Source organism: Tympanuchus pallidicinctus, unplaced genomic scaffold (assembly GCF_026119805.1).
Source record: "Tympanuchus pallidicinctus isolate F22 unplaced genomic scaffold, pur_lepc_1.0 scaffold28, whole genome shotgun sequence".
Classification (NCBI taxonomy): Eukaryota; Metazoa; Chordata; class Aves; order Galliformes; family Phasianidae; genus Tympanuchus; species Tympanuchus pallidicinctus.
The window spans coordinates 4,010,880-4,033,847 of NW_026294745.1; the positions used below are offsets into that span (position 1 = coordinate 4,010,880).

Here is a 22,968-nt window from a genome sequence, read left to right on the forward strand (position 1 = left end):
GTATGTGTGGAGTTTGTTAAATATTTATCCAGATTTATATTTGAGTAATAAAAATTACATGCTGGAAGTACTTCAACTATCTTTAAGCAGCAATATCCACACTTCCGCAGTTTGAACGCTTTTATTTTTAGTTTGTAAAAGAGAATCTGGTTTCCTAAGAGGGTTACTACGCTGACATTAATTAGAAGCACAACAAAAAAGGCTTTGGAAGCAAACTGACAATCCAAATCAAACAAAAGAAGGTATTTTTATTATTTATGTTAATACCACCACTCCTTTTCCACCTGGAATAACAGAGAACAAAGCAAAGCAACTTTGTCCTCTATTCATTGCAGGTAGCTGAAAAATTGCAAGTGACCTGACGAGATCCCTGTGGTCTTTTATGAAGGTATGGTTTTAATTAGATAACGTTATCTCTTGTCCCTTGAAGTCGCTATCTCCAGATGCGTCACAGCCACCTAAGCCTCACGTAAAGGCACGCTTACAGCACTAGAAAGGTGCACGTGAGCCTTGGCACTGCCTGGCCCTGCTGTGCTCCCACTGCACTGAGGAAGGCTTGCAGACAGAGCTAATTCCCACTGAAGGCCAATTACTTTCAAGCCATAAGATTTGCTGGTTCTGTGGTACCTAAAATAGACACGATGATTCTCTGGAAGCAATCACAGCAATTGAACCAGCCTTGGCAATTAGGAAAAGGCTTTTTTTTTTTTTTTTCAGCTGGATGGTTGTCTGCTGAAGAATATCTCTCAATGGAGGGATGATTGCTGACGTGTTCTTAGTTGTTGATGCTTAATTGGATTGTGTCCAGTCCTTCCTTCCAACTGCTTCTACGCAGAGTATATTTAAGTCCATTTGTGTCTATTTTTGTCCACATTCTGTGCGTGCCTGGAATAGAACAACAAGTTTTAACAGCAGCTTTGTAAAAGCTACTGACAAACGCGATCCTCCACAGAAACAACTTTGATTTCTTGTTTTATTGCTCCACCTTCTGGTTAACTCACGTTTATTCTTCAAGCAAGATCTGGAGCGGGAATGGAATCATACCTAGCAGGGAAATTCCCTCGGAAAAGCTACGAAGCCCTCAACGGCCGCTCGTTCCGCAGGCCATGCCACAAGACGGAACTCTCGCGCCTGGCACGCACCCCTCGGTGCCAGCGACCCCCGTCGGCACTCTTCGGCACTCTTCGGCACTCTTCGGCAGCTCTCGGCCTTCGGTAGCCAATCAGAGAACTCCGTGCGTTCCCGCTTTAGCTCGCTAGCGCGTGCAGGCTGAGGAAAGTTCCGCGGGCCTGGCCTGAGGGAGGCGGCGACGACGGACGGTGGTGGTGGGTTGTTGTGGTCCGGGAAGCCCGGCGGGGAGATAGGCGTGTGGTATTGTGGAGACGGCGGTCTCGTGTGTCGCCGGAGTGGGAGCGGCGTCGCTTTGTGACTGAGGTAATGCTGAGGGCATGGCCGAGCTGGTGGGGGAGGGGAAGCGGATTTGCGGCCGAGAAAGGCGGAGCCGGAAGAGATGGGTGCTGCGTGAGGAGCCAGCGGTCTCTGGGGGCCGTTTGGGTGGCTGTGTGCTACAAATAAAGCGTTTGCTGCTCCGCTGGTAATGTAGTGAGTTAGTCTGCGTCGAGTTGGTAAGTGCAACTTCAGAGTGGTGTTGGTGGGCTCAGAGTTTGAAGCTCTGGCCGTGTCTTCACGGCTTGAGATTGCCTGGGCCGTGCTGTTAGTCTTCGGTTTGGCCGTAAGGGTCTGTTAATTACCACTGGATGGGCAGATGGAACAGTGCTGCTTATAATGTGCCTTTGGGTAAGACTGAGCGCTAATGGGTGCTTCTTCTTCAAAGGGAACATGACTGGAAGAGCTAGAGCCAGAGCGAGAGGAAGGCCTCCAAGTCAGGAGGCTACCATTCCTGCTGTGGGAGCTGCATCTGTAAGTTGATTCTCTTTAATTGACACAGCTGTGCCTTGAGATGTTACTGCTGCTCACTGTTTTAGTATGTATGTTTTAAATGAAACTCCTGTATAGGCTGGCACTCATACCATGTAGACTGGGTGCATCTTCCTCTGTGAAGCTGAGTTTCAGAGGTGTTTCCAAAGGAGGTTGTGGAAAGAAGAAAGCTGAATTCTAGATGATCCCTGTTGTCTTTGGCACTACACTGATACAAAGGCATTATAATACCGCAAAGTTGATTCTGCTCATGGTTTTTATCAAAAAGAATTTGTGAAGTTAGAGGAGATCAGAGATCTCTTTACATAACTTTCTGATAACCTGTGATTATTTGGGGAGGAGGAGCCTTTCTGAATGGGGAAACTGCAGCCTTTGAGGAGGTTGTCAAGAAGATGGAGATGGGCTCTTTGTATTGCAGGGTGGGAATATGAGGGAGCACAAATTCAAATGAATTGTTTTGACTAGACTGAAGGTGTAGAGGAACTCCAGGAGAGAAAGGCTGGCAGGTTGTGTGACAGCGCAAAAGGTTCTGCTTTGTTGTAGAACAGAGCCTTTCAGCTGTCTGGCTCAGGTTTCGCCATTATTCTTGATATTGGCCTGTTACTTGCTTGTACTTAAAATAGTGAACTTGATTTTTTCAACTTGGGAAATAACTAACCATACTCATGGGGCAAACTGATAATCTGGTCAATGTTTTGAATTGTGGGATTGTTTGTGGCCAGCAGTCATGTTTTGTAGTTGCTAAATAGAATAAAACTCTTTACTTCCCTGGGAACTTGAGTTGTTTGGGGGGAGAAGATCTCGAGTTAGTACAGCTTATTCTGAAGTATTTGTGCAAGCATGGCACTTTTAAATATTAATGTTATAAATTAAACTAAACACTAAAGTTAGAAGAGCTGTTCTTATAAAATAGACATTTACTTGGAATATCAGTGGAGACACTGAGAGTAGTGCAGAGATTCTGTGCAGGGCCTGGAGAGAGAAGATTTACACTTACTGCTGTTAAATGAGCATCATCCCAAACCCTGTTGTTTTAGTACTGAAAGCATGTAGTAATAACTCTCGGTACCTATAAGGGGGAAAGAAATTCAAATACGTTTGCTACACTTGGGTGCATGGATATTCTGGACTTGATCAGTGGCTTTGCTTTGTTGTATACTTCAGTTGCACTGGAAAAAGTTGTTCTCATCTATTGCAGACTCAAAAGACTTTGCCCAGTCGTCCACCTGGGCAGCAGCAATCGCTGCAGCTGTGTCGTCCTCCAGCACTGGCAGAAGAACCTGGTGGCCGTGGGCGACAGAGAGGCCCTCAGGATGCTCCAAAGACACTAGGTCAGAAGGAGGAAAAAAAAAAAAGTTAATTTCCCACAAGAACATGTATTTTGAAGAGAGTGCAGTTAATACGCTCTTCGTGCTGCATTTCCAATTCTCCTTTTCAAAAGAACATCTGTTACTATGTTTTTGAAAAATTGAATGTTTACCTTGTGATGATAGTGTTGTCCTGGTTCAGTGATGCTGCACGTTAGAATGACTTTTGAGAGCAAACTTTAGTAGAGCTTGAACAGAATGTGATCTTCTTTATCAAAACAGTAAATAAATAAGATTCTTTTCCTCTGTCTCAAAACAACAGGATTACAGATTTCGGCAGGGTTTCAGGAACTGTCCTTAGCGGATAGGGGCGGACGTCGTCGGGATTTCCATGACCTCGGGGTAAATACTCGGCAAGCCATAGAACACGTTCGAGAATCAAAAACTGGTATGTTCAGGTTGGATCATAAACAAATGCAACCAAGTTGAAATGAACAGTAGCTTTGCTTTTTTTTCCTGCTTTTAGCATTCTCTTGGGAGCCAAGTTCAAAAAAATATACATATATCCTTATTATGTGCTAGAAAAAGATATGAGTAGTTCCTGACACCTGAAGAGGAACAGTAAGATGATGTGTGACAAATGTTGTGTAGCATTTAAATTGCAGGGATTCAGACATAAATGGTAGTCAATGTATGTTCCTGATGTTGACTTCTGCAAGCAGTACTTCACTGCAGGACTCAGTAGGTTTTGCTTATAGACATTTGGATTCATAACACACTTGAACAAACTTGCAGAGATCTCCTGCAAAAAGCATGCAACTTGAGACCTGTTCTGAAGAAACAGTTTAGTTTAAGTAGAAGGTAATTAACTACTGCCCTTAAGATGAAGTCATGTGAAAAGAAGTAGAAGCGGGCTGCCATAGTGGTCCCACCTCGTTGCTACACCACTGTCCTAGAGTTCTGTGCTGGTAATGGTTTTATATTGCAAATGACTGAGAGATATCACAGCAGTACAACTGCACCTGTAGCAGTCGGTGCTGACTGAATGGTCCAGCCGTGGTGACAAGTAATTCTGCTTGAGTCACTTTGGGCCAGAAGCAGAGTAGCTCTTACCTGTATTTTTTATTCAGAGTTCTGTTAATGCAACTAGATGATGGCTTGCTGTACCTAGGCAGCTGTATTGCTAGCTTTCTGTTTTCTCTTTGTACTTTTGTACAGGTTTCTGGTAGAATGTATGTGCTTCGCAGGACTTCTTGTTTCCGTCTGAGGTGTTACATTTCAGATAGGAAAAGTGGGTGATCCAAATCAAATTAAAGTGCATAGTTCCTTACTGGCTGCAGTATGCTTTTAAAAATTATTATTATGCTTGTGGTTTTAAGTCTAAAAGAAACTGAAATGAAACTTGGGGAAAAAAAAAAAAAAAAGTGGGGAAAAAATGTGACCTGAAGTTTGTTCTCACTGTGTAGTGTTTTTATTTTTAAATCTTGAGATATCAAAGGACATGTCATCATGTGTGAATGGGAAAGTGGACATCTACGCTGATTGGTTCTTGTGTTAGTTCCTGCTCAGTGTTTATGATTCACAAAAAAAGTGATTTGTCCGTTTGTGTTTTGGTGGCAGATCTCTGTAGCATGTAGTAGCTGCCCCTTAGGAGGTTAAGTTGCAGATGTGAATGCATACCTCCTGTGATGTGGGAGTTTTCCTGAGGGACAAAGGAATTATAAAAATCCCAGGTGACAGTAATAATGCTGTCCATGTGGAGTGATTTCTATGAATGTTGCTGTTGTGGGATGGATGCTGAACGTAGCTGTGTAGCTATGACTTAATATTTTAATTTTTTAGAGTTATTAAAATTCTGTAGAATGGTAAAGCTGATGTAATTACTACTGTGTTTGCTTCTCATTTTAGGCTCTTCAGGTGCTATGATAAAATTAATTGCAAATTTTTTTCGTCTCACATCTCGACCCCAATGGGCTTTGTATCAGTACCATATAGACTACAATCCTGAGATGGAAGCACGCCGCCTTCGATCAGCTTTGCTCTTTCAGCATGAAGACCTAATTGGGAAGACACGTGCATTTGATGGATCAATATTATTCTTGCCCAAAAGACTGCCGAATAAGGTGTGATACGAGAGTATTGTCTTGCTTTTCTCTTGGCTTGTGTTTCATGACATTTCTTGTTTCTTACTAGTGTGGTTGAACTAAAGGAATAGATGTCTCAGGAGCAACATTTAGTTGAATTGTATGATAGTATAAGCTAATTTGTTTCTGTAGAGAAATTTGGTAATAAACTTCTGGTTCTGATGCTCAGACTCTGCAGACTGGCATATTCCTCTGCACAGAAGCAGGTAGTAGATTGTATTTTTCCATCATAACTTGCATGTTCTCACATCCACTGTCATGGAAAGGCTGGATGTATTGGGTATACATAGTAAGGTTTTAGTAGCTTGGGGGGGGCTCTGGGGTTTCCCTTGTGGGAGGAGTTCAAGTCTGCTTATATACAGATATTTTCAGCTGCAGCAGACCAGCGTTGAGCCTGTCAGCAGAGCTGGTGGCACCTCTGTGAAAGCATGGTAAAGAAAGGGGGGCAGAAAAGTTTGAGCAGTGCAAGTGTGAGAAGAAAGGAGCAACAGAGGGTAACTGCTGACTGTATCAACTGGTTCTGCCTCTGTTCTTACTGAAGGGCCTGAGTGTGGCTTTAATAAAGGCAAGGGAAAAGAGTTTGGAGGGAAGGAGGAAAGTTGTTTACTCCCATGTGCTTTAATGTTTTTCTCTGCCCCCCAGTATCTTGCACAGGATGCCTTGGGCATAGTCCCCATTCTGTCTCTCACCTAAACAAACCAAGCATTCTAGGCTGCAGTTTGCAGTCACAGTAGGAAATCTAATTCCTGTTTTAGTAAAATCTCAAGATTATTAGTGAAACTTTTAATATACTAGTACAATTTGATATTAATAAAGCAAAGTCTAGGTATAGCCTGTTTGCCTTCAGTTTTATTTATCTAAGTTCATTTTTTTCAGGTTACTGAAGTATTTTCTAAGACCCGAAATGGAGAAGATGTGAGGATCACAATCACATTGACTAATGAGTTACCACCTACTTCACCTACATGTCTGCAGTTTTACAACATCATTTTCAGAAGGTTTGTTTGACCAACTATATCTTTGTAAGAAGTGATGTGAAAAGATGTCTTAATGTTTGATTTCCAGAGAGTGGACTACAGATCAATATGAGAAATTAAACTTTCAAGCCTTTGTAGCTACCATTTCTGTTTGGCCAGCCACACCTGGTAACGTGTTATTGTGTGGCTGCATGCACAGTGTGATGTGCATTGGTGTTAAGGGACTGAAACTGGTTGCTTACAGAAGCTGTGCATGTCCCATCCTTGGAGGTGCCAAGGCTGGGTTGTGTGGGGCCCTGAGCAGGTGGCTGGCAGCCGTGCCCATGCAGAGGGTTTCCATTGGATGGTCTCTAAAGTCCTTTCCAACCCAAGCCATTCTATGATTCTGGTGATTTTGGTACATGTTAGTGTAAAATTAGTTTATGCCTTTTCCCTGTGCAGGTAGATTCACGCTGCAGTGCTCATTCATCTAGGCAGTTAGCCCCTTCCCTGCCCTCTTCTGTGTGTGAATTTGCCTTTTAAAGCAAACAGCAGTTCTGGACCATGAATGGGAAAAGTTGTATGAAAGGCAGGACCATAGGTAGTTTGATAAATAATAATGGTAAATAATAACTTTATTTCAACTTCCAGGCTTTTGAAGATGATGAATTTGCAGCAAATTGGACGTAACTATTACAACCCTAAGGACCCAGTCAGCATCCCTAATCACAGGTTTGACAAAATGGACACCCAAGGGAGACAGAGAATGATTTTTTCAGTGTTGCTCCAGTTGTTTATCTTATAATAACGTCATAGATTTTAAAAATGTTACACGGAAGGATGGTCTCATGCTCCTTGGGAATAACATCTGATGATTCTTTAGCAGTGTGTGTTCTGTTATTACGTTGAACTCACATGACAGAAACCCCGCATAAATGACCATAAAGCTGGAACCTTTGAACCCTTTACTACTAAAGTTCAGGAATGTTCAGCCTTCATTTTGACAGCCATTTAAGCTTCCGAGGAAATTCCTATCAGGATGCTCCAGTGGACAGTTTTGCAGCTCCCGGTTGTGAGATGATGTGTTTGAACTCTGCCTCCCTCACCAGGAGCCCATAGAATGTGACTGATGCTTCTAGGTAGCACTCGGTCTGCTGTACGTGTCGACAGCCTTGTGTTTGGCTGGTGCCCCTTGGTATGGCTGCAGTGTACACCTGGTTGTTGGTCTAGCCTACCTAACCTGCTTGGTGTAAGAAACTAGACAGCGTTCTAATAAACTGCTGGTCTTTCTAACACATCCCTTGAATGCTCATATGCTGTATACTTAAGATACTTAAGTAGAATTTTGAAACGCTGTTTTCTGGGGGCTTGGTTATATTGCTGTATCACTAATTGGTTAAATCTTAAGTTGTCTAAAGATACTTGCATTTAAAATACTTCTTAAAATTAGTTTTTGTGATCTCATTTGTATTGGATAATGGTTTCTTTGTGTCTTGATGGCTTCAAGTGTCTGAGACAGTGGACAGAAATGACTCAAGGGTCCGAATAGAGATGCTTTAAATCACTGTATGCATTTAAAATCCTGTTTGTTCCCTTTTTGATAGGTTGATGGTTTGGCCAGGCTTCACAAGTTCTATTCTCCAGTATGAGGAGAACATTATGTTATGTGCAGATGTGAGCCATAAGATTCTTCGCAGTGAAACAGTCTTGGATTCTATGTACAGCCTCTATGAACAGGTTGAAGAGAGAAGATTTAGAGATGCCTGTGCAAAGGAGCTGATAGGTGTAATTGTTCTTACAAAGTAAGTTTCTGCAACTTATATGAGTATTGCCATTAATTTTTTCTTCATAGTTTTGTTTCATTTGTAGTTGAGTTAATGATTTAAAAAAACAAACAAACAAATCCAAACCAAAGACTGATGAAATGGTTTATTTAGGTACAATAACAGAACATACAGAGTTGATGACATCGACTGGGATGCCAATCCAAAGTGTACTTTCAGACGAGCAGACGGCTCTGAAATCAGCTACATAGACTACTACAGAAGGGTATGGAAGCTCACCTGTCAGTTTGTGTGGTATGCTTGGACGTGGAATTTTAGAGAATTGTTGGAAGGTTTACCTGTGATGCAGTTGTCTTTAATAATTTGTAATCTGAATGTAACTGTTTACTTGGCATGAGTTCACCATTAGTGGTCCATCTCGGAGAGTAGGAAATTGTGCAGTAAGACCAGGAAGGGGAGCAGGGAGCTCCTGGCAAAACTCAAACACAGAATGGATGTGTACAGAGTAAAAGCAGTACTTACTACTGCACCCACCCAGTTCTGAGACAGCTGCCTGATGATACTGTGGGGCCTCTGAGAAATCTTTGATGATGATAACTGGAACAAATGCCCAGGTGGTGGGGGAAAGTGAATGTGACTTTCTTGAATTGGGGCTAGGAGAGGGATGCAAGGAACTACAGGCTGGGCAGCCTCACCTCAGTCCCTGGGAGGGTGTTGGAGAAGCTAATTCTGCAAACTTTCTAGTAATATGAGTGATGAGGAACTCATTAAGGCATGCTTGACTGGTGTGGTAAGTTTCTGTGATGAGTGACTGGCCTGTTAGATGATAGAATGCCAGTGGATATTGTCTGCTTAGACTTAGGCAAGGCTGAAAGCCTTACTTATAAGATCCTCACGGAGAAGTGGATGAGGTATGAGCTGGATGAGAGACTGAGAGATGGCAATTGAAATCTGGCTGAATGGCTGGGCTCCAAGGTGTAGAATCAGGCTGGAGGTTGGTAACTAGAGACTCAGTCTTGGTACCTGTCCTGTTTAACATCTCTACTAACTGGATAATGGGCAGAGCGTACCTTCAGCAGAAAGGTTGTTGATGATCTTCTGGAGTGAAATATGTGGACAACATCTTAAGGAAATCACGTTTAATTAGTTTGAGGCCATTTGAGACAAAGTTTATGTATGAATTTATAGCTTGGCCTTCTCTAAAATTAAACCTCCCTTTGGGACAGTGAACATCATTTTCTACTGTAAAAAAAAAAAATTAAAAAAAAAAAAAATGGGGCTTCATTAAGGTTTTGCTTCTTTATACATCTATGAACTAGGATGAGTTTTCTTTCCCTTCTAGCCTTTGCTGTGATCTCACTCTTGTTTTTTAAGCTGTATTTTTTTTTTTTTTTCCCTGAGCTGTGATGCTCTTTAAGAATAAGAGGGAGTTAAACTGAAGTATGTTTTGCTGTCAGCTTTTTTTTTTCCTGTCTAAATTAAATTAGTGACTGCTACACAGACCAACTCTTGCCAGATGCATGGAAATGTTGCAGGAGGGTTGAATTTCAGACTTGTGTGGAATCTTGTTTGATTCATGGGATGTACTGAATTAAATTGCTCTATAGGATAGGAACCTTGTCCATTAACTAACTGAAATGAGCATCCTAATCTTGTTTTAGATACTTTGGGTGGTATTGCCTCAAGCTAGGCAGGACTGTTTCTGTTGTCTCTTGCAAGTCAATATCTTACAAATTAATAACCTGATCTCACTAATGGAGAGAACAGTGCTTCCTTGTTTGGCTTTTTCTGATGAAAACAACTTCCTCTAAGTTAATGTGTAAATTGGAGGGGAAAAAAAAGTTGATGACTGCTCTTTTCTTTTTAAAATAAATTTTCTGAAATAAGCATTGAGAAAACTTAGTGTTTAATAGAGTGGCATACAATATATATTTCTCATACAGCAATATAATCAAGAAATCACTGACTTGAACCAGCCTGTCTTGATCAGTCAGTGTCGGAGGAAGAGAGGAAATGTGATGATGGGACCTGTGGTTCTGATCCCAGAGCTGTGCTACCTAACAGGTATGGTAGCAGTAGTTTTTTCATATCAAAGCAACTGTCAAGCCATGCTTCTCACTGTAACTGGTATTTTGACTGCATCCATTATAAATATGCTGCTGTGGTGGTGGTGGTGGTTCTTCCTTTTGGGAGACTCTGGACCTCAATAAACCCCTTTGAAGTGGTGGGATGTGGTTTTGACTGTTTCCTGGGCAGCCATAGATGGAAGATATTTATTACGTGGAGGGCAGGTAACTGCTGCAGATACCTCACCTGAAGTTCAAAATTGCTGGTGAATTCCACCAGTTGTAGGTGGATGCCCGGAGCGGTTTGCAAGTTGTTCAGTTTCAAATTCTGAATAAAAGCACAGTACTTCGACTAGGAGACTTCACTGTCAGCTGTGACATCCTAGTCAGCTCTCCTGGCCTGTGAGGCACCTTCCTTGTCCTTAAGTAGCTCCTGAGCTTGTAGCAAATGCTAAAAGCCCATTATTCACCTTAGAATTCAGCATGTTTTGATCATGGATCAATGCAATAGCTGTGCCTGTCTTACACAATGACCTGGGCAGTCTTGCTGACAGAAAATGAAGAGACAGTGCTACCAGGAAGGGATTACTGAGCATTGAAATTTAATGATTTAACTTGGCAGAGAAAGCTTAAAGACAGTCTTGTAGATCTTTAAGAAGATTTGGTATCATGATATTATAAAAGTTTGGTTTTTAAATGTTGAGCTTGAGAGTGCAGAGCTGACCCCAGTGTGTTCAGCAGGTAGGGAATTTTAACCTTGTTTACTTTTGCTTATGAAATGAATGAATTAAGCTATTTTTTGAAGTCTGATTCTTCTAGACTTTGGCACTATTAATATGCTCTGTACTGGTAATTTGCATTGTATGGGAAAATGAATTTGAAACTCTGGTGTTCTGGCAGAAATCATTAACACTAGCATGATGCCTTCCAATGTAGGGATTCATTTTTCATCTGTCTAGCAAACTTCCTTTTGCTTACTTGCCCTTAGGAAAACCAAACGGGGGCAATAAGGAAACTGTAAAATCCAGTAAAGTTGTCTAAATGTCTCAACTGATGCAGCTTGTAAGTGAACTGACAAGGGAAAAGCTCTCAGTTTTCCTTCTTAGTCTTTAGTCTAATCTGTTTTTGTATTGACAGGATTAACTGAGAAGATGAGGAATGATTTTAACATGATGAAGGACTTGTCTGTTCATACACGACTTTCGCCTGAGCAAAGACAGCGTGAAATTGGAAAGCTTATTGATTACATGAAAAAGTATGTTACCTGGGTATCTCCTGTACTTCCTTGTCACACACATTTGTTGTGACAAACTTTATTTCTTGCAAAATTTTTGTGAATCTTACTTTAAAAAAAAAAAAAGTCTCAGCAAGGATGAACTTGTTTTGATTGAAATGCTGTTTTTGAACAGAGATGAATGTGTTCAGAAGGAACTCCGGGACTGGGGTTTAAGCTTTGATTCTAACTTACTATCCTTTACGGGAAGAGTTGTTCAAGCAGAAAAGATCCTTCAATCAGGAAACGTGGTAAGTAAATTTTCAGCATCTGTCACCAGTGAAGCAGGTTCTTAAAGCATGAAATGCTGCTTGTTGGAGGAAGGATTGTGAGAGAAAATTGCACGCAAGTCACTGTCCGTATGCTTTAAATGTGATTGTCCACAAGTTCTGTTTGAAAATGCTTGGCTTGCATTACAGTTGTCTTCCTTGCAAAACATTCCCTTCTGTCTGAACAAAGTGCTTTCAGATACAAAAGTAGGAGAATACAGTTGTTTGTAGCTGATTTCCATTTATTAAAATACCAAGGCTTTGAAATGAAAAGCCACTGAGTTGTTCTGTGGGCAGAACACACGCAGAATCTACTTGCTCCAAGCTGGGTAAATTTTTAATATGAATTAATGAGACTCCATTAAATTGTGAATTTCTGTAAGACACAAAGTTTGGTTTGTAGCAGTCTGTGCTAGAAAGGATTTGATGGTTTTTATTGGATGCTAGATAGACAGTATTTTTTAACAGTACTTAGCAAAGCATTTTTTTCTTATTGGAAACATCTCATACCTTCCATTTAGGGAAAATATATATTAATACTTGAATAGCTTTGTAGCTATATCCAGCCAAAGCCTGCACAGCAAGTAGCGACTTAAAATGAGGGAAACATTTGAAGAGTGTAGGATGCCTTGAAAGGGTTAGATAAAGCTCTGCTGATGCTGGAGTGACATTAGTAGGGAAAAAACAAAACACCCACAGGACAACATGAAAGTACTTCTATATGTTGTAGGCAAATGTGTTTGCAGCCTGTCTTTGAAGTGTTTGATAAAGTGGTCTTTCTCTTTCGTTTATTGTTCGCAGTTTGATTACAATCCTCAGTTTGCTGACTGGTCACGGGAAACCAGGGTGGCTCCCTTAATCCGCGCCAAGCCTTTGGACAACTGGCTGCTGATCTACACGCGGCGTAACTATGATGCTGCCAATACGTTACTGCAGAATCTGTTCAAAGTCACACCATCCATGGGAATCAGGATGAACAAGGCAACCATGTAAGTATGTCAGTCTGATGGAAAATCATTTTATTTTAGTAAGGTCTATCTGTTAACGTGATTAGGTTGGTAAATGAGATAGTATTGAATCTCAAGTTACTTCTACTGTAAGATTTTAATTTAGAAAAGAAACTCCTTTCAGTTTGCAGGTTCTGCAGGTTACTCAAGCAAGTGATGTTTCTTACTCATACTTCTCTTTGTGGAAGCTTTCTCTATGGGGCTGAGGCATGCAAAGTCAAATAGCAATAGCCATCTGATTATCGAGCAGAATGTTCTCAGATGGACTTGTGCAATACAAGGAGAGCATGTTTTACCGTCGGCCTTCACCAGATCTTCTTTTATCGTTTTTACAGATAGCACTGAATATTTGTTCTTGTTTCAATCTTTATCGCTAATCGCTGTTGGAAGCCTAAGGGAGGGACTTCTTAGTGATCAGAAAGTACAAATATTATGTGTTTATTAACAGCTGTAATTAGGGCACATCATACTGTGCTGGTGCGTAGTGGGTATTTGTTTTTGCTTGAGGTTTCAGTAGCTGTTAGAACTATTAATACTTACAGGAAGAAAAACGAAACATTTCTCCTCCTTTCAGGATTGAAGTGGATGATAGAACAGAAGCTTATTTAAGGGTTTTGCAACAAAGTATTACTCCAGACACGAACATAGTATGTATAACTTCAAAGCATGTTCATCTCTAATTTGTATTTTTAGACTAGTGGATTAATTCTCAGAAATAAAATGGTTGGCTTGAGGATATCTGCCATCTCCTGTATGCCCTCTCATAGTGCTGTTCAAACTCCAGTGCACATACCAGTAGCCTTCTGTTTAAAAAGCCCTTGCGCTTGACTTGCAAGTATAGCCACTGAAATTTTCCAGGTAGCTCTTTCACTATCAGTATTTGACTGTTTCTTCAATGTTAGAAACTTTGAAGCAATAACTGCTGTGTAATTCTGAGAATTCAGATTCTTAATAACGTTTTTCCCTTCAAAAGGCAGTTTGTATTTTGTCTAGTACCCGAAAGGATAAGTATGATGCCATCAAGAAATACCTATGTACGGATTGTCCCATTCCAAGTCAGTGTGTGATTGCTCGTACTTTAAGCAAGCCTCAGACAACTCTGGCCATAGTGACAAAAATTGCCTTGCAGATGAACTGTAAGATGGGTGGAGAACTTTGGAGTATTGAGATCCCAGTAAGTGGGTTGTTTTTTTTTTTTTGTTTTGTTTTTTTTTGAGTATTCTTGGTCTGGTTTGTTTTCTGCCTGTGACAAGAAGCATGAAGCTTAATTTCACATAAAAGAAACATAATTCTTAGAATTAGCTCTGTAATTTTCTGAAGTGAACTGAAACTGCAAGTGGTTACATTTTGATAAATGTTAGGATGGAGATGATAGGGGCTCTGTCATGTCTGCACATGCTAACACATGTTCTGTATTGATTCCTTTTAAGCTGAAACAATTAATGATTGTGGGCATTGATTGTTACCATGATACCTTAGCTGGAAAGCAGTCGATTGCTGGATTTGTCGCTAGCCTGAATGAAACAATGACAAGGTAAGATTGGAATGCCAAAGAGAAGGGATCTTAACCAAAAAGAGTCTGAAATGTGGAAGGCCATTGTGAAAGTCTATGAATTGGTTTAACTGTATTTCTAACAACTATCTGTGAATAGGAATAGTTGCTTTGCTCCTGAGTTCTTCCTTGCACTGTATCTGCTAAAGAATAGGCTTGTCCTTCTTCCAGAGCACCTGGCAGTGAGAGCAAGTGGGTGGTGTGGGGGGGTGTCAGGGCGACAGCTCTTCTCCCACTTGAGTTCACTTGAATGATGTTTTTTTGATCGAAGGGAATTTAACGTGGTGCTCAGGGTCTTGTCTACCACAAGAGTTTTGCAGCTAGAATGTTCTCATAGCACACTAATTCCTGCTTGACTGCCTTGACCCACAGTAACCATAAAGTCTGAGAGTAGTCGTAGCCACTTTAATTTAAAAATACATATATTTTTTAGAAGTAAGCCCTGTAAATGTTTCAAAACTTTTTTCTGTTGTTCACAGGTGGTTTTCACGCTGTGTTGTTCAAAGCCGTGGGCAGGAACTTGTGGATGGGCTTAAAGCCTGCTTGCAAAGTAAGGGAAAGCTTTCTGCTCTTGTGGAGAAGGAGTTAAGGAATGACAAATTCCCTTCTTCAGAAGATGTCCGTTTATGTGTCTTGAAAGGAAGCATTACCAACCTGTACTTAGATAACATATTAATGGTTTTTTAATAAGTATTGCTAAAGATGTGTATTATTTTTCATACATTCTGTTGCTGATTCCTGTATCTTCTAACAATAGCTAATAACTGTTGTCAGTGTGCATCAAGAAAGATTTAGAGGAGCATCAGCATCTCTGTAAAGGAAGTTACCCTACAGAACAAGTGGAAGCAACATTCTAAGATAGATGTGATTTTTCTTTTTTCGTCCAGGGTAGAGATTTGTTTTGAACTGGCAGTCCTGAAACATTCGGGGGTGGAGTGAACAGTGCTTCTAGTGGAGTATTGATTTGCTCTTGTATATTCATGTTGCATCACCATGAGATTGCTGCTTATTTCTCTTGATGGTTATTAGGAGCATTATTTAACAGTGCAGATTCAGAAATGCCTTTCTGTTCTTTTTTTCTTAGCTGCTCTAAGAGAATGGTTCAAGTGGAATAAGTATTTGCCCTCTCGCATTGTTGTGTATCGTGATGGTGTAGGAGATGGGCAGCTCAATACTTTGGTGAATTATGAAGTGCCTCAGTTTCTGGATTGCTTGAAGACCGTTGGTAAAGACTACAAGTAAGTCCATTTCTACTGGCCCCTTGTCTCATACTACAAGAGAAACAGGTTACAAAGAGTGGCTGCTGATTTAGATTGTTTGCTCTTTTCATCTTTGTTTATTTTTGCTTGTGCTTAAACAGCTGCTTTTCTGAGGGTTGTTTACATGATTTGAGGTACCCACTGTGTAATAGGATAGGAAATGTTTTAAATACATGTGCCACGAGTGTTCAGTGCCCAATGTGCAGACCTTTACAGATCTTCTTTCAGTCATTCTTGATGCATATGGTAATCAACAACTGTTATTAGTAGCAGTGAAAGCAACTGTACAATAAGGCAGTCCTTAAGTTCTGCCCAGTTCTGCTTTAAATGTTCCCTGCTATGGGATTTCTTTAACTTGACCGATCTCTTTCTTGGTCTGAATGACGAAATTATTTCCTGAAACAACAGACAAGCAGAACACAGAACAACTATAAACAATTACAAGCAGGCAAAACTGAAACGCTTACTTCCTCTGTTTAGTTTCTGTAATGGTTTGCTCTTTATCAAAAATACTGTTAAAACACAGTGTGTTCTATCTATGAAAGATAAAGGAGACAGATAATAGAGTCAAATTTGTATTTAGGAGAACATTTCTGGTCTATTTGTCTCCCAGTGAAATTAAATATAAACAAATTTGGGGGGAAATAGTATCGAAGTTGCACCAGAAACTGAAAATTTAAAAGTTACAAACAAGGTCCAACTTAATCTAAATTAATGAAGGCTTCCCTGTGAAATTGATGTCCTGCAGAACTCTAGTTATTTTCTAATTGGAAGCTCTAGAGAATCTGCTCCTGAAATATTCTACATTGTTGGTTTTTTTGTTGGTTTTTTTTTTTTCCCCCCAGGACTGACTGACTTATTTTCTTTTCCCTTAATTCTACTTATTTATTTTAGTCCAAGACTGACTGTGATTGTTGTGAAGAAACGAGTGAGTACCAGATTCTTTGCACAGGTTGCTGGAGGACTTAAAAACCCACCCCCTGGTACTGTTGTTGATATAGAGGTGACCAGACCAGAATGGTAAGTTCTGGTATTCTTGCCATTGTTAGCAACCTGATAATGAAATAAACTTATCCAATATTAAATGGACTGTGGGAGCAAGCAGAATGCTTCCTCACATGTGCCCTTTTGACATGATGCCCTACTGTGAAATGAGAAGGTGTAAGTTTTATTATTCTGCAGTGCTTTCATATGCACCTGTCAGAAATATAATATTATTTGTGTTGTAAGTGTATGTTTTAGTTCTTTTCTTGATTTATTTCTTTTAAAGGTTAAGTAATGACTGACTGCTGATAGACTGTCTAACTGTCCTTGTCTGAAACTAAATTTTGTCTGGCTTTAGTTTTTGACATTGGACTTAAATGTTGTCACTTCTTTGAGCAAACCTGGGAAATTTTCTTTGGCTGGTGATTGAAAAATCACTGGAAAAAGACTTAGAATGGCACAGTTGTGTGTGTTCATATAAAACACAGATGCATCTTGTTAGACTTTCCTCACCTTTCCATTGTTGCAAGTTAGACTGCATGGAACTCAGGTTGGGTATTGATTAAAATGCAGAGGTTGCTCAAAATGCCACAGTTTGCGCAGATTTGACCAAAGGATGCTGGAGCACATGGGATAGAATGCAGTTTTGTTGTTACAATAGCCAGTTTGGCTTGTTTTTTTTTTTTTTTTGTATTTTACTACCAGTGCTTTCTTGTACTGCAGGTGCACTGTGGCCAGCAGTTATTTCTTGCATGAAGGATGATGTTTTTCTTGTAGAACAGAGCATTTCTGCAGAAACAATACACAAATGACGAATATAAGCTACATCTATGCTGCACATCAGGAGAGAGAAGACCTTCATGGTCTTCATCTAAGCGTATGGAAACGGTCTGATTTCCGTTCTTGAAGATCTAGCCTTTCAGCAACAGAGGAAATGAATGTTTTGTAAACGTATGCTTTGGGGCTTAATGAATGTTTATGAAGTGATTCTAGAGAAACAAACAGGAGAAATTGGTGGGTGTGTCCATTCTTCTTAAGAAAACCAGACTTTTGGGTTTTGTTTCTTCTCTTACAGGTATGATTTCTTTATTGTGAGTCAGGCAGTGAGAAATGGCTGTGTTGCACCCACTCATTATAACGTAGTATATGACACAAGCAAGCTGAAGCCAGATCACGTGCAACGTTTAACCTACAAACTTTGCCACATGTACTATAACTGGTCGGTAAGTATTTCCTTGGGGAAAGGAGAATTCTTCTTGTTCTGAGCATCTGTGTTGAAACAACGGGAAGGTAGAAAAAGGGTATCTGATAAAAACCAGGGCAAATACAAAATGCTTGCACAGTCCTTTTTAATGCGTTCAGTGTAAGCAGTGTTTCACAGATCTGCATAAGTGGCAGGGAATTGTGACTTGTGAATTCCAGCACTCCTTTTGTTAACTGAAAGTAATTCTTTTATTTTTCTCCCCCTTTCTGCAGGGTGTTATCAGAGTACCTGCTCCTTGCCAGTATGCCCATAAACTGGCTTTCCTTGTAGGACAGAGCATTCACAGGGAACCAAATATGTTGCTTTCAGACAGACTTTACTATCTCTGAAGTTACCAGTTTAACCAAAAAAGTTCCTTTCTTGGGAAGTTAGAAGTGTATGGTTTGGGTTGATTTGTTTGTTCCCATGAGACACATGCATGAGTACGTGCAGCTGTGGGACTTTATTTTCACTGTAGCAGGAAAAAGATTGAAGATAGCAGACCTGTGTTTTGAATAAGACTTTATTCAACTGCGTAGAGAAAAACATTATTAGAAACTGCCACAGGTTCATAGGTGGAGTGAATGCAGTTTGGTGGTTGAGATTGTTCATTATTCTTCTCATTTAACAAATGTTTACTTAATTTCCTGTGAGGAGCATCAGTATCTACATCAGCTCTGACTTGGGGGAAAAGAAAAAAAAAAAAGTTGTGTTATTTACAAGGCTTTTTGGTTTTTCACTTCCAAATATTCGGAAGGGTTTAGGTGTCAGTTCAGATTGTAATTCTGAGGTTCTTGCTGATAACTGTTGAGCAGGAATGGCTTAATTTGTAAGGCAAAACATGGACTCCTTCAGCTGTTGTGTTACCAGCTATCCTGTTAAACTCGCTCAGACAGAAGTGTTTGATTAGTGCTGTTTTTTTGAAACTGATTCACAAACTCTGTTACTTTTCTTTGCAAGATTTAAATAAAGTTGTAATCCTGCTCCCTTGATCATGTTAGATGTATTTGTTCTGCATTAGTAAAGACTGGCCCTAGCATACACTGTGCCACGCTAGTGTAACTTCTGTAACCAGTTTTTGGCTTTGTACAGCTTCTGGAGTTTTGCATTTAGATTTATTCTTTAATGATCTCGAGCAGCTTCCTACAGCTCTGAAAGCAAGGAAGCTCTGCAGCCTGTATTCAGTTAGGCTTTTTCTTCCCTCAGCTGAAAGAATATCAACCTCTTTCTGGCACTTGTACTTTGTAATGGAGAGGTGTATGTTTTTCTGGGGAAGTGTTGCACCTTACTGATGCCATGTAGTGCTACTGTAGTACTCAGTGTCCCTTACTTCTTCATGGCTAAGTGTTACTTCCTTGTGCCTGTCCAGGCTGTTCCTTCTCACGTGGTTTCTTTTGTTTGAGGTCAGTGAATGTGGGGTTAGTGTGACTGATGCTGTAGGCAGCTCATGGCAGCTCAGAGGTTGCTGCTGCATCCAGCTTCTCCTCCACGTGGGTGCAGTGTTTGAACGCACAGCTGCTGCAAGCACAGCTCACTGCTGTGCGTCGTACCTGTGACGTCTCATTCTTCAGAGAGATCAGGTGGGTACAGAGGAGGTACAAAAATGCTGCACTCTACAAAATATCAAATTGTTTATTTATATAAAATATATTACACAACAGTTGTACACATGCACACACCCACACAGTACTTTACCACAAATTTAGGCCATTTATTTTCTTTAATGTTACAATCTAGCACACAGTATCTTACAGTAATTTACAATATTATCTGAAGACACAATGGGGAAGCTTTGATCATTCATTTACAAACCTTCCATAAGTTACAAAAAGAAAGGCAGTCTGAAAAGTATGTATAAACAGTAAAAACAATTTACAAATGGACAAGAATTACAAAATAGTAACAGCCAATGACTGCCATCAGTGTAAGATTCTTTTTACTGAGATGCCAATATTGCAGTTGTTATTTTTATCACCTGTTGCAGCCTTTTTACAGGCTACGGCTTGTGTATGTAGCACATCTTTGATGTGAGACAATATTTTACCTTGAATCTGACATCAGCAACGTGAAAAATGCCTTTTGATTTAGGATTGTACCTCCACCAGCAAAGTTGGGGAGCAAAAGCATTATTATTATTTTTGGTGGTGATTTAGAACAGTGAGCCAGAACCTCCAGAACTGGAGTTGGTAGAATTTGTGTGCTTGAAACTGAGGGTGAGGCTCTGAATAACTTAGAATGCATTGGATTTCAGTTTAGTGACTATCTTGACAAAATAAATCCACGGAAAGAGTTTTGGTTTGGAAGAAGGAAAAAGAAATATGAAAAAAAAAAAAAAAAAAGTATTTTGCGCAACACTTCCAAACTCCCAGGAGTTCCATCAGACACTGAATGGAGTCAGCAACATCATATTTGATCTTAAGTTACCATGATTTAGGGAGGATGGAGACAGTTGAATACACAGTACGTACAAAGTATATGTTGTATATTTATTAGACAGTACAAATCATTGTGCATTAATAAGGCAAAACATCAAGGCTGATTAAACTAGGAGTTTCAAGACCATTTCTTTAATGAGTAAGAGTAGACACAGTGGGGATGATCTCTGAACTGGGAGTCAGTGAATTAATGGTGTTTGTTTTTTTCCCCTTATGGTTAAAGGAGACTAAAGGCTGAGATTTATCCAATACTTGCAGGTGCTGAATAGACTTCAAACAAAACCATGTTCTTCTGGTCTTAATTCCACAAAGCTGTTGTGTTTTTGTGGGTTTTTTTTTTTTTTTTGTAATTTAAAGAAAAACCTCTATTTTTCCTTGCTGTTTTAAGCAATCCAGATGATTCTATTGATGTCAGAGTTAAGAATGCAAAGGTTTGGTGAAGTTGTACTGCATAGTCATGAAAGCCCTAGTTTTGATATTTAAAAAAAATAAATACACAGACTGGAAGCTTTACAAGTTGTCCAGGAGCACATGAATCATTTCACTGCACCAAGCTTTTTCAGCAGTTTCTTGCCTTTGGAAAGCAGCCCCTTTTTCTTTTTCGAGGACATATCCCTGCCTCTCCCGGGACTACCAGAACCCATAGGTGACGTAGGTGACCCAGAATGAAGATGAACTGTGGGGGATGGTGCTCTCCTTGATGTACCTGTATTCTCAGGAGGAACCTATTAGGTACATTGTTATAATTTATTGAATGTTTGAAAGCTTAAAAGCTGTTAGCATCAAGAAAGTTGGCAACATCACTTGTCCCATTACCCACTTAAACAAAAGGGTTGGTTCAGTTCTTGTTTGTGGCTTAGAATATGATATGGGCTTATGGAAAATAGATACATTTTGAGAAAAGTGTAGACGATAGAAAACATGCCAATGAAGCCCTATTTTGTTCATATGTTTTTAAAGAAAGTTGGCTGTGCTTCCCAGGCCTCAGTACTGGCCACAGAAGCTGCAAAGCTGGCTTTGCATTTCAGTATGCTCTAGTACAGAAATGAAGAGGGACACATTCAAATATAGGTTTAAGAAAAAACAAATATATTCAGTACTAGAGATTAGCATTCTGTAGAAACAAAACTGTTTCCAGGAGGAATTACTCAAACAGTAAATGATCACACATTTCTTAATGTCCTTTAAATGCCTTTTCTTTAAAATTAACTACATTACTTTATATACATATTTGAGAGGATGGCACACTGGCTTTAAAAAAAAAAAAAAAAAAAAAAAGGAAAAGAAAAACAAAAAAGCTAAAATGAACCTTAATTGCAATCAAAGAAAGCTTAAAGACCCTGACTGCTTGATGTGTATGCTGCAGCTGTGAGTTGCTGAATGAAGGTGAATACTTGCACGATAACTAATGACAGCATTCCTAGATATCTTAAAGAACTGTTTGTTTTAATCATCAGAAGTGCTTGAATGAAAATGCTAAAACTACTTACTTACACTCATCCTATCCTAACTACAGTGCCCTGCTGACAAAATGTGGCAGTATCTATTAAGGTGCTGTTGTCATAGTAGAATCCATGCTTTAGGAACCTCTCTTAGCTTGTAGATCAAGTTAAAATATTAGCAGCTTACTGGCGTGTGCAACAGTGAGTTAAGCAACGGGGCTTCAAGCCTACTTTGATTTTAAATCAAGGTCTAATCCTAATGACAAAAAAAAAACCAACTTGGTAAAGCACCCCAAAGTACACCTGAAGATACCATATATTTAGTCTAATGCATTCATTGAGTGAGCTGCATGTTTCATGTTGAGACCTCTATTGCATTGGTAAACCAAACAGTTTCTGGTATTTTAATTGAGCATTTTAAAGGAACATCTGAGTAAACTGGGCCATATGGAGGGACTTTTTTTCTTTTAGAATTTTTTTAAAATCAGTCTCAGGCAAACTGGGGTATAATTGATCATGGAAAACATACTTTAAGGCAATTGAAGTAGCTGTATTGGATCATAAGGAGTTTCTGAGCCAGCTCTACCCTTGTACACTGCAGCAGGCAGCAGCTTACATTTCATTGGGACACTTTAGAGGGTTGGGGTGTTGTGCTCCTTGATAAAGGGACTTGGAATTCTCACATCTCAGGTTGGCTAACAATGCAATATGCAGCTTTGGTTTGCAGGGCAGTCAGACATCAAACTCGCCTTTCCTTGTTAACATAAACATTTAGCTCATGAAGAAATATGTTCCAAATGTTGACCTTCATACAGTGAGGTCTAATTGATGTATTTCTAAGAATTCCTTGTTAAAGGATTTGTCTCCTAAAAATCCCTAAATTGACTTCAGTAGATACAGCAAAAGCATACAGCTTTTTCTTCGGTGGCCAGTCATTTTGGAGACATATTTCTTTTCTTTTCCCCCACAATTAAGTTTCAAGACTTGCATTAGATAGCCAGGTAGCTTTAATTGAAATCTCTATTGGTATCTTCAGTTGCTCACTTACGTGAAGGCTACATTGCCTTATTAAGGTGTGAAATGAACACTCTTCTTCTGTTTCCAAGCAGATGAGCAAAGAAATAAAAATATATATAAAATATATAATATATAAAAGTATTGCAGTGATGAAACAAAACAAAAAATGAGACACTAAACATGATTAGTTTTTTATAAACTCTAGGCAGTTAATGCTGGTTGGAATAGAAAACCATAAGGAGTAAAAGCTGAACGCTGTCACTGGGCTGCATTTACAGTTTGTACTTAAAGG

The 22,968-nt window shown here is 39.8% G+C and overlaps 2 protein-coding genes and 1 long non-coding RNA gene across 11 annotated transcripts in view; 1 reads left to right on the plus strand and 2 right to left on the minus strand.

Annotated features, from left to right (window-relative positions):
- Positions 1-102: 102 nt before the first annotated feature.
- On the minus strand, positions 103-1,263 carry LOC128084816 (uncharacterized). Its single transcript, XR_008208687.1, has 2 exons — positions 1,045-1,263; positions 103-885 (listed from the first exon to the last, which is right to left on the minus strand). It is a non-coding gene; the product is annotated as an uncharacterized LOC128084816 (long non-coding RNA).
- A 50-nt stretch (positions 1,264-1,313) lies between these two features.
- Positions 1,314-20,710, plus strand: PIWIL1 (piwi like RNA-mediated gene silencing 1). 2 transcript variants are annotated; one of them, XM_052691409.1, is made up of 21 exons: positions 1,314-1,434; positions 1,835-1,920; positions 3,137-3,269; positions 3,568-3,693; positions 5,154-5,368; positions 6,266-6,387; positions 6,997-7,077; positions 7,950-8,147; positions 8,283-8,394; positions 10,073-10,193; positions 11,333-11,450; positions 11,605-11,719; positions 12,539-12,726; positions 13,319-13,391; positions 13,718-13,918; positions 14,175-14,278; positions 14,776-14,846; positions 15,381-15,534; positions 16,450-16,575; positions 17,615-17,762; positions 18,016-20,710. In XM_052691409.1, exons 2-21 carry the CDS (start codon positions 1,840-1,842, stop codon positions 18,130-18,132), a joined length of 2,604 nt encoding a protein of 867 aa, XP_052547369.1. In that variant the 5' UTR covers positions 1,314-1,434; positions 1,835-1,839; the 3' UTR covers positions 18,133-20,710. The 2 variants fall into 2 exon arrangements, with proteins under 2 accessions (XP_052547369.1, XP_052547370.1); XM_052691410.1 differs by lacking the exon at positions 1,314-1,434 and adding an exon at positions 1,508-1,625.
- Positions 19,393-22,968, minus strand: part of RIMBP2 (RIMS binding protein 2) — a 403,010-nt gene continuing 399,434 nt past the window's right edge. For 6 of the 8 annotated variants that reach the window (XM_052691401.1, XM_052691397.1, XM_052691394.1 and 3 more), the window contains one exon: positions 19,393-20,942. In XM_052691401.1, the coding sequence (XP_052547361.1) occupies positions 20,754-20,942 (189 nt within the window). In that variant the 3' untranslated portion in view covers positions 19,393-20,753. Of the gene's footprint in view, positions 22,755-22,968 lie in introns of all 8 variants that reach the window. The other 2 variants (XM_052691399.1, XM_052691398.1) reach the window with 1 other exon arrangement.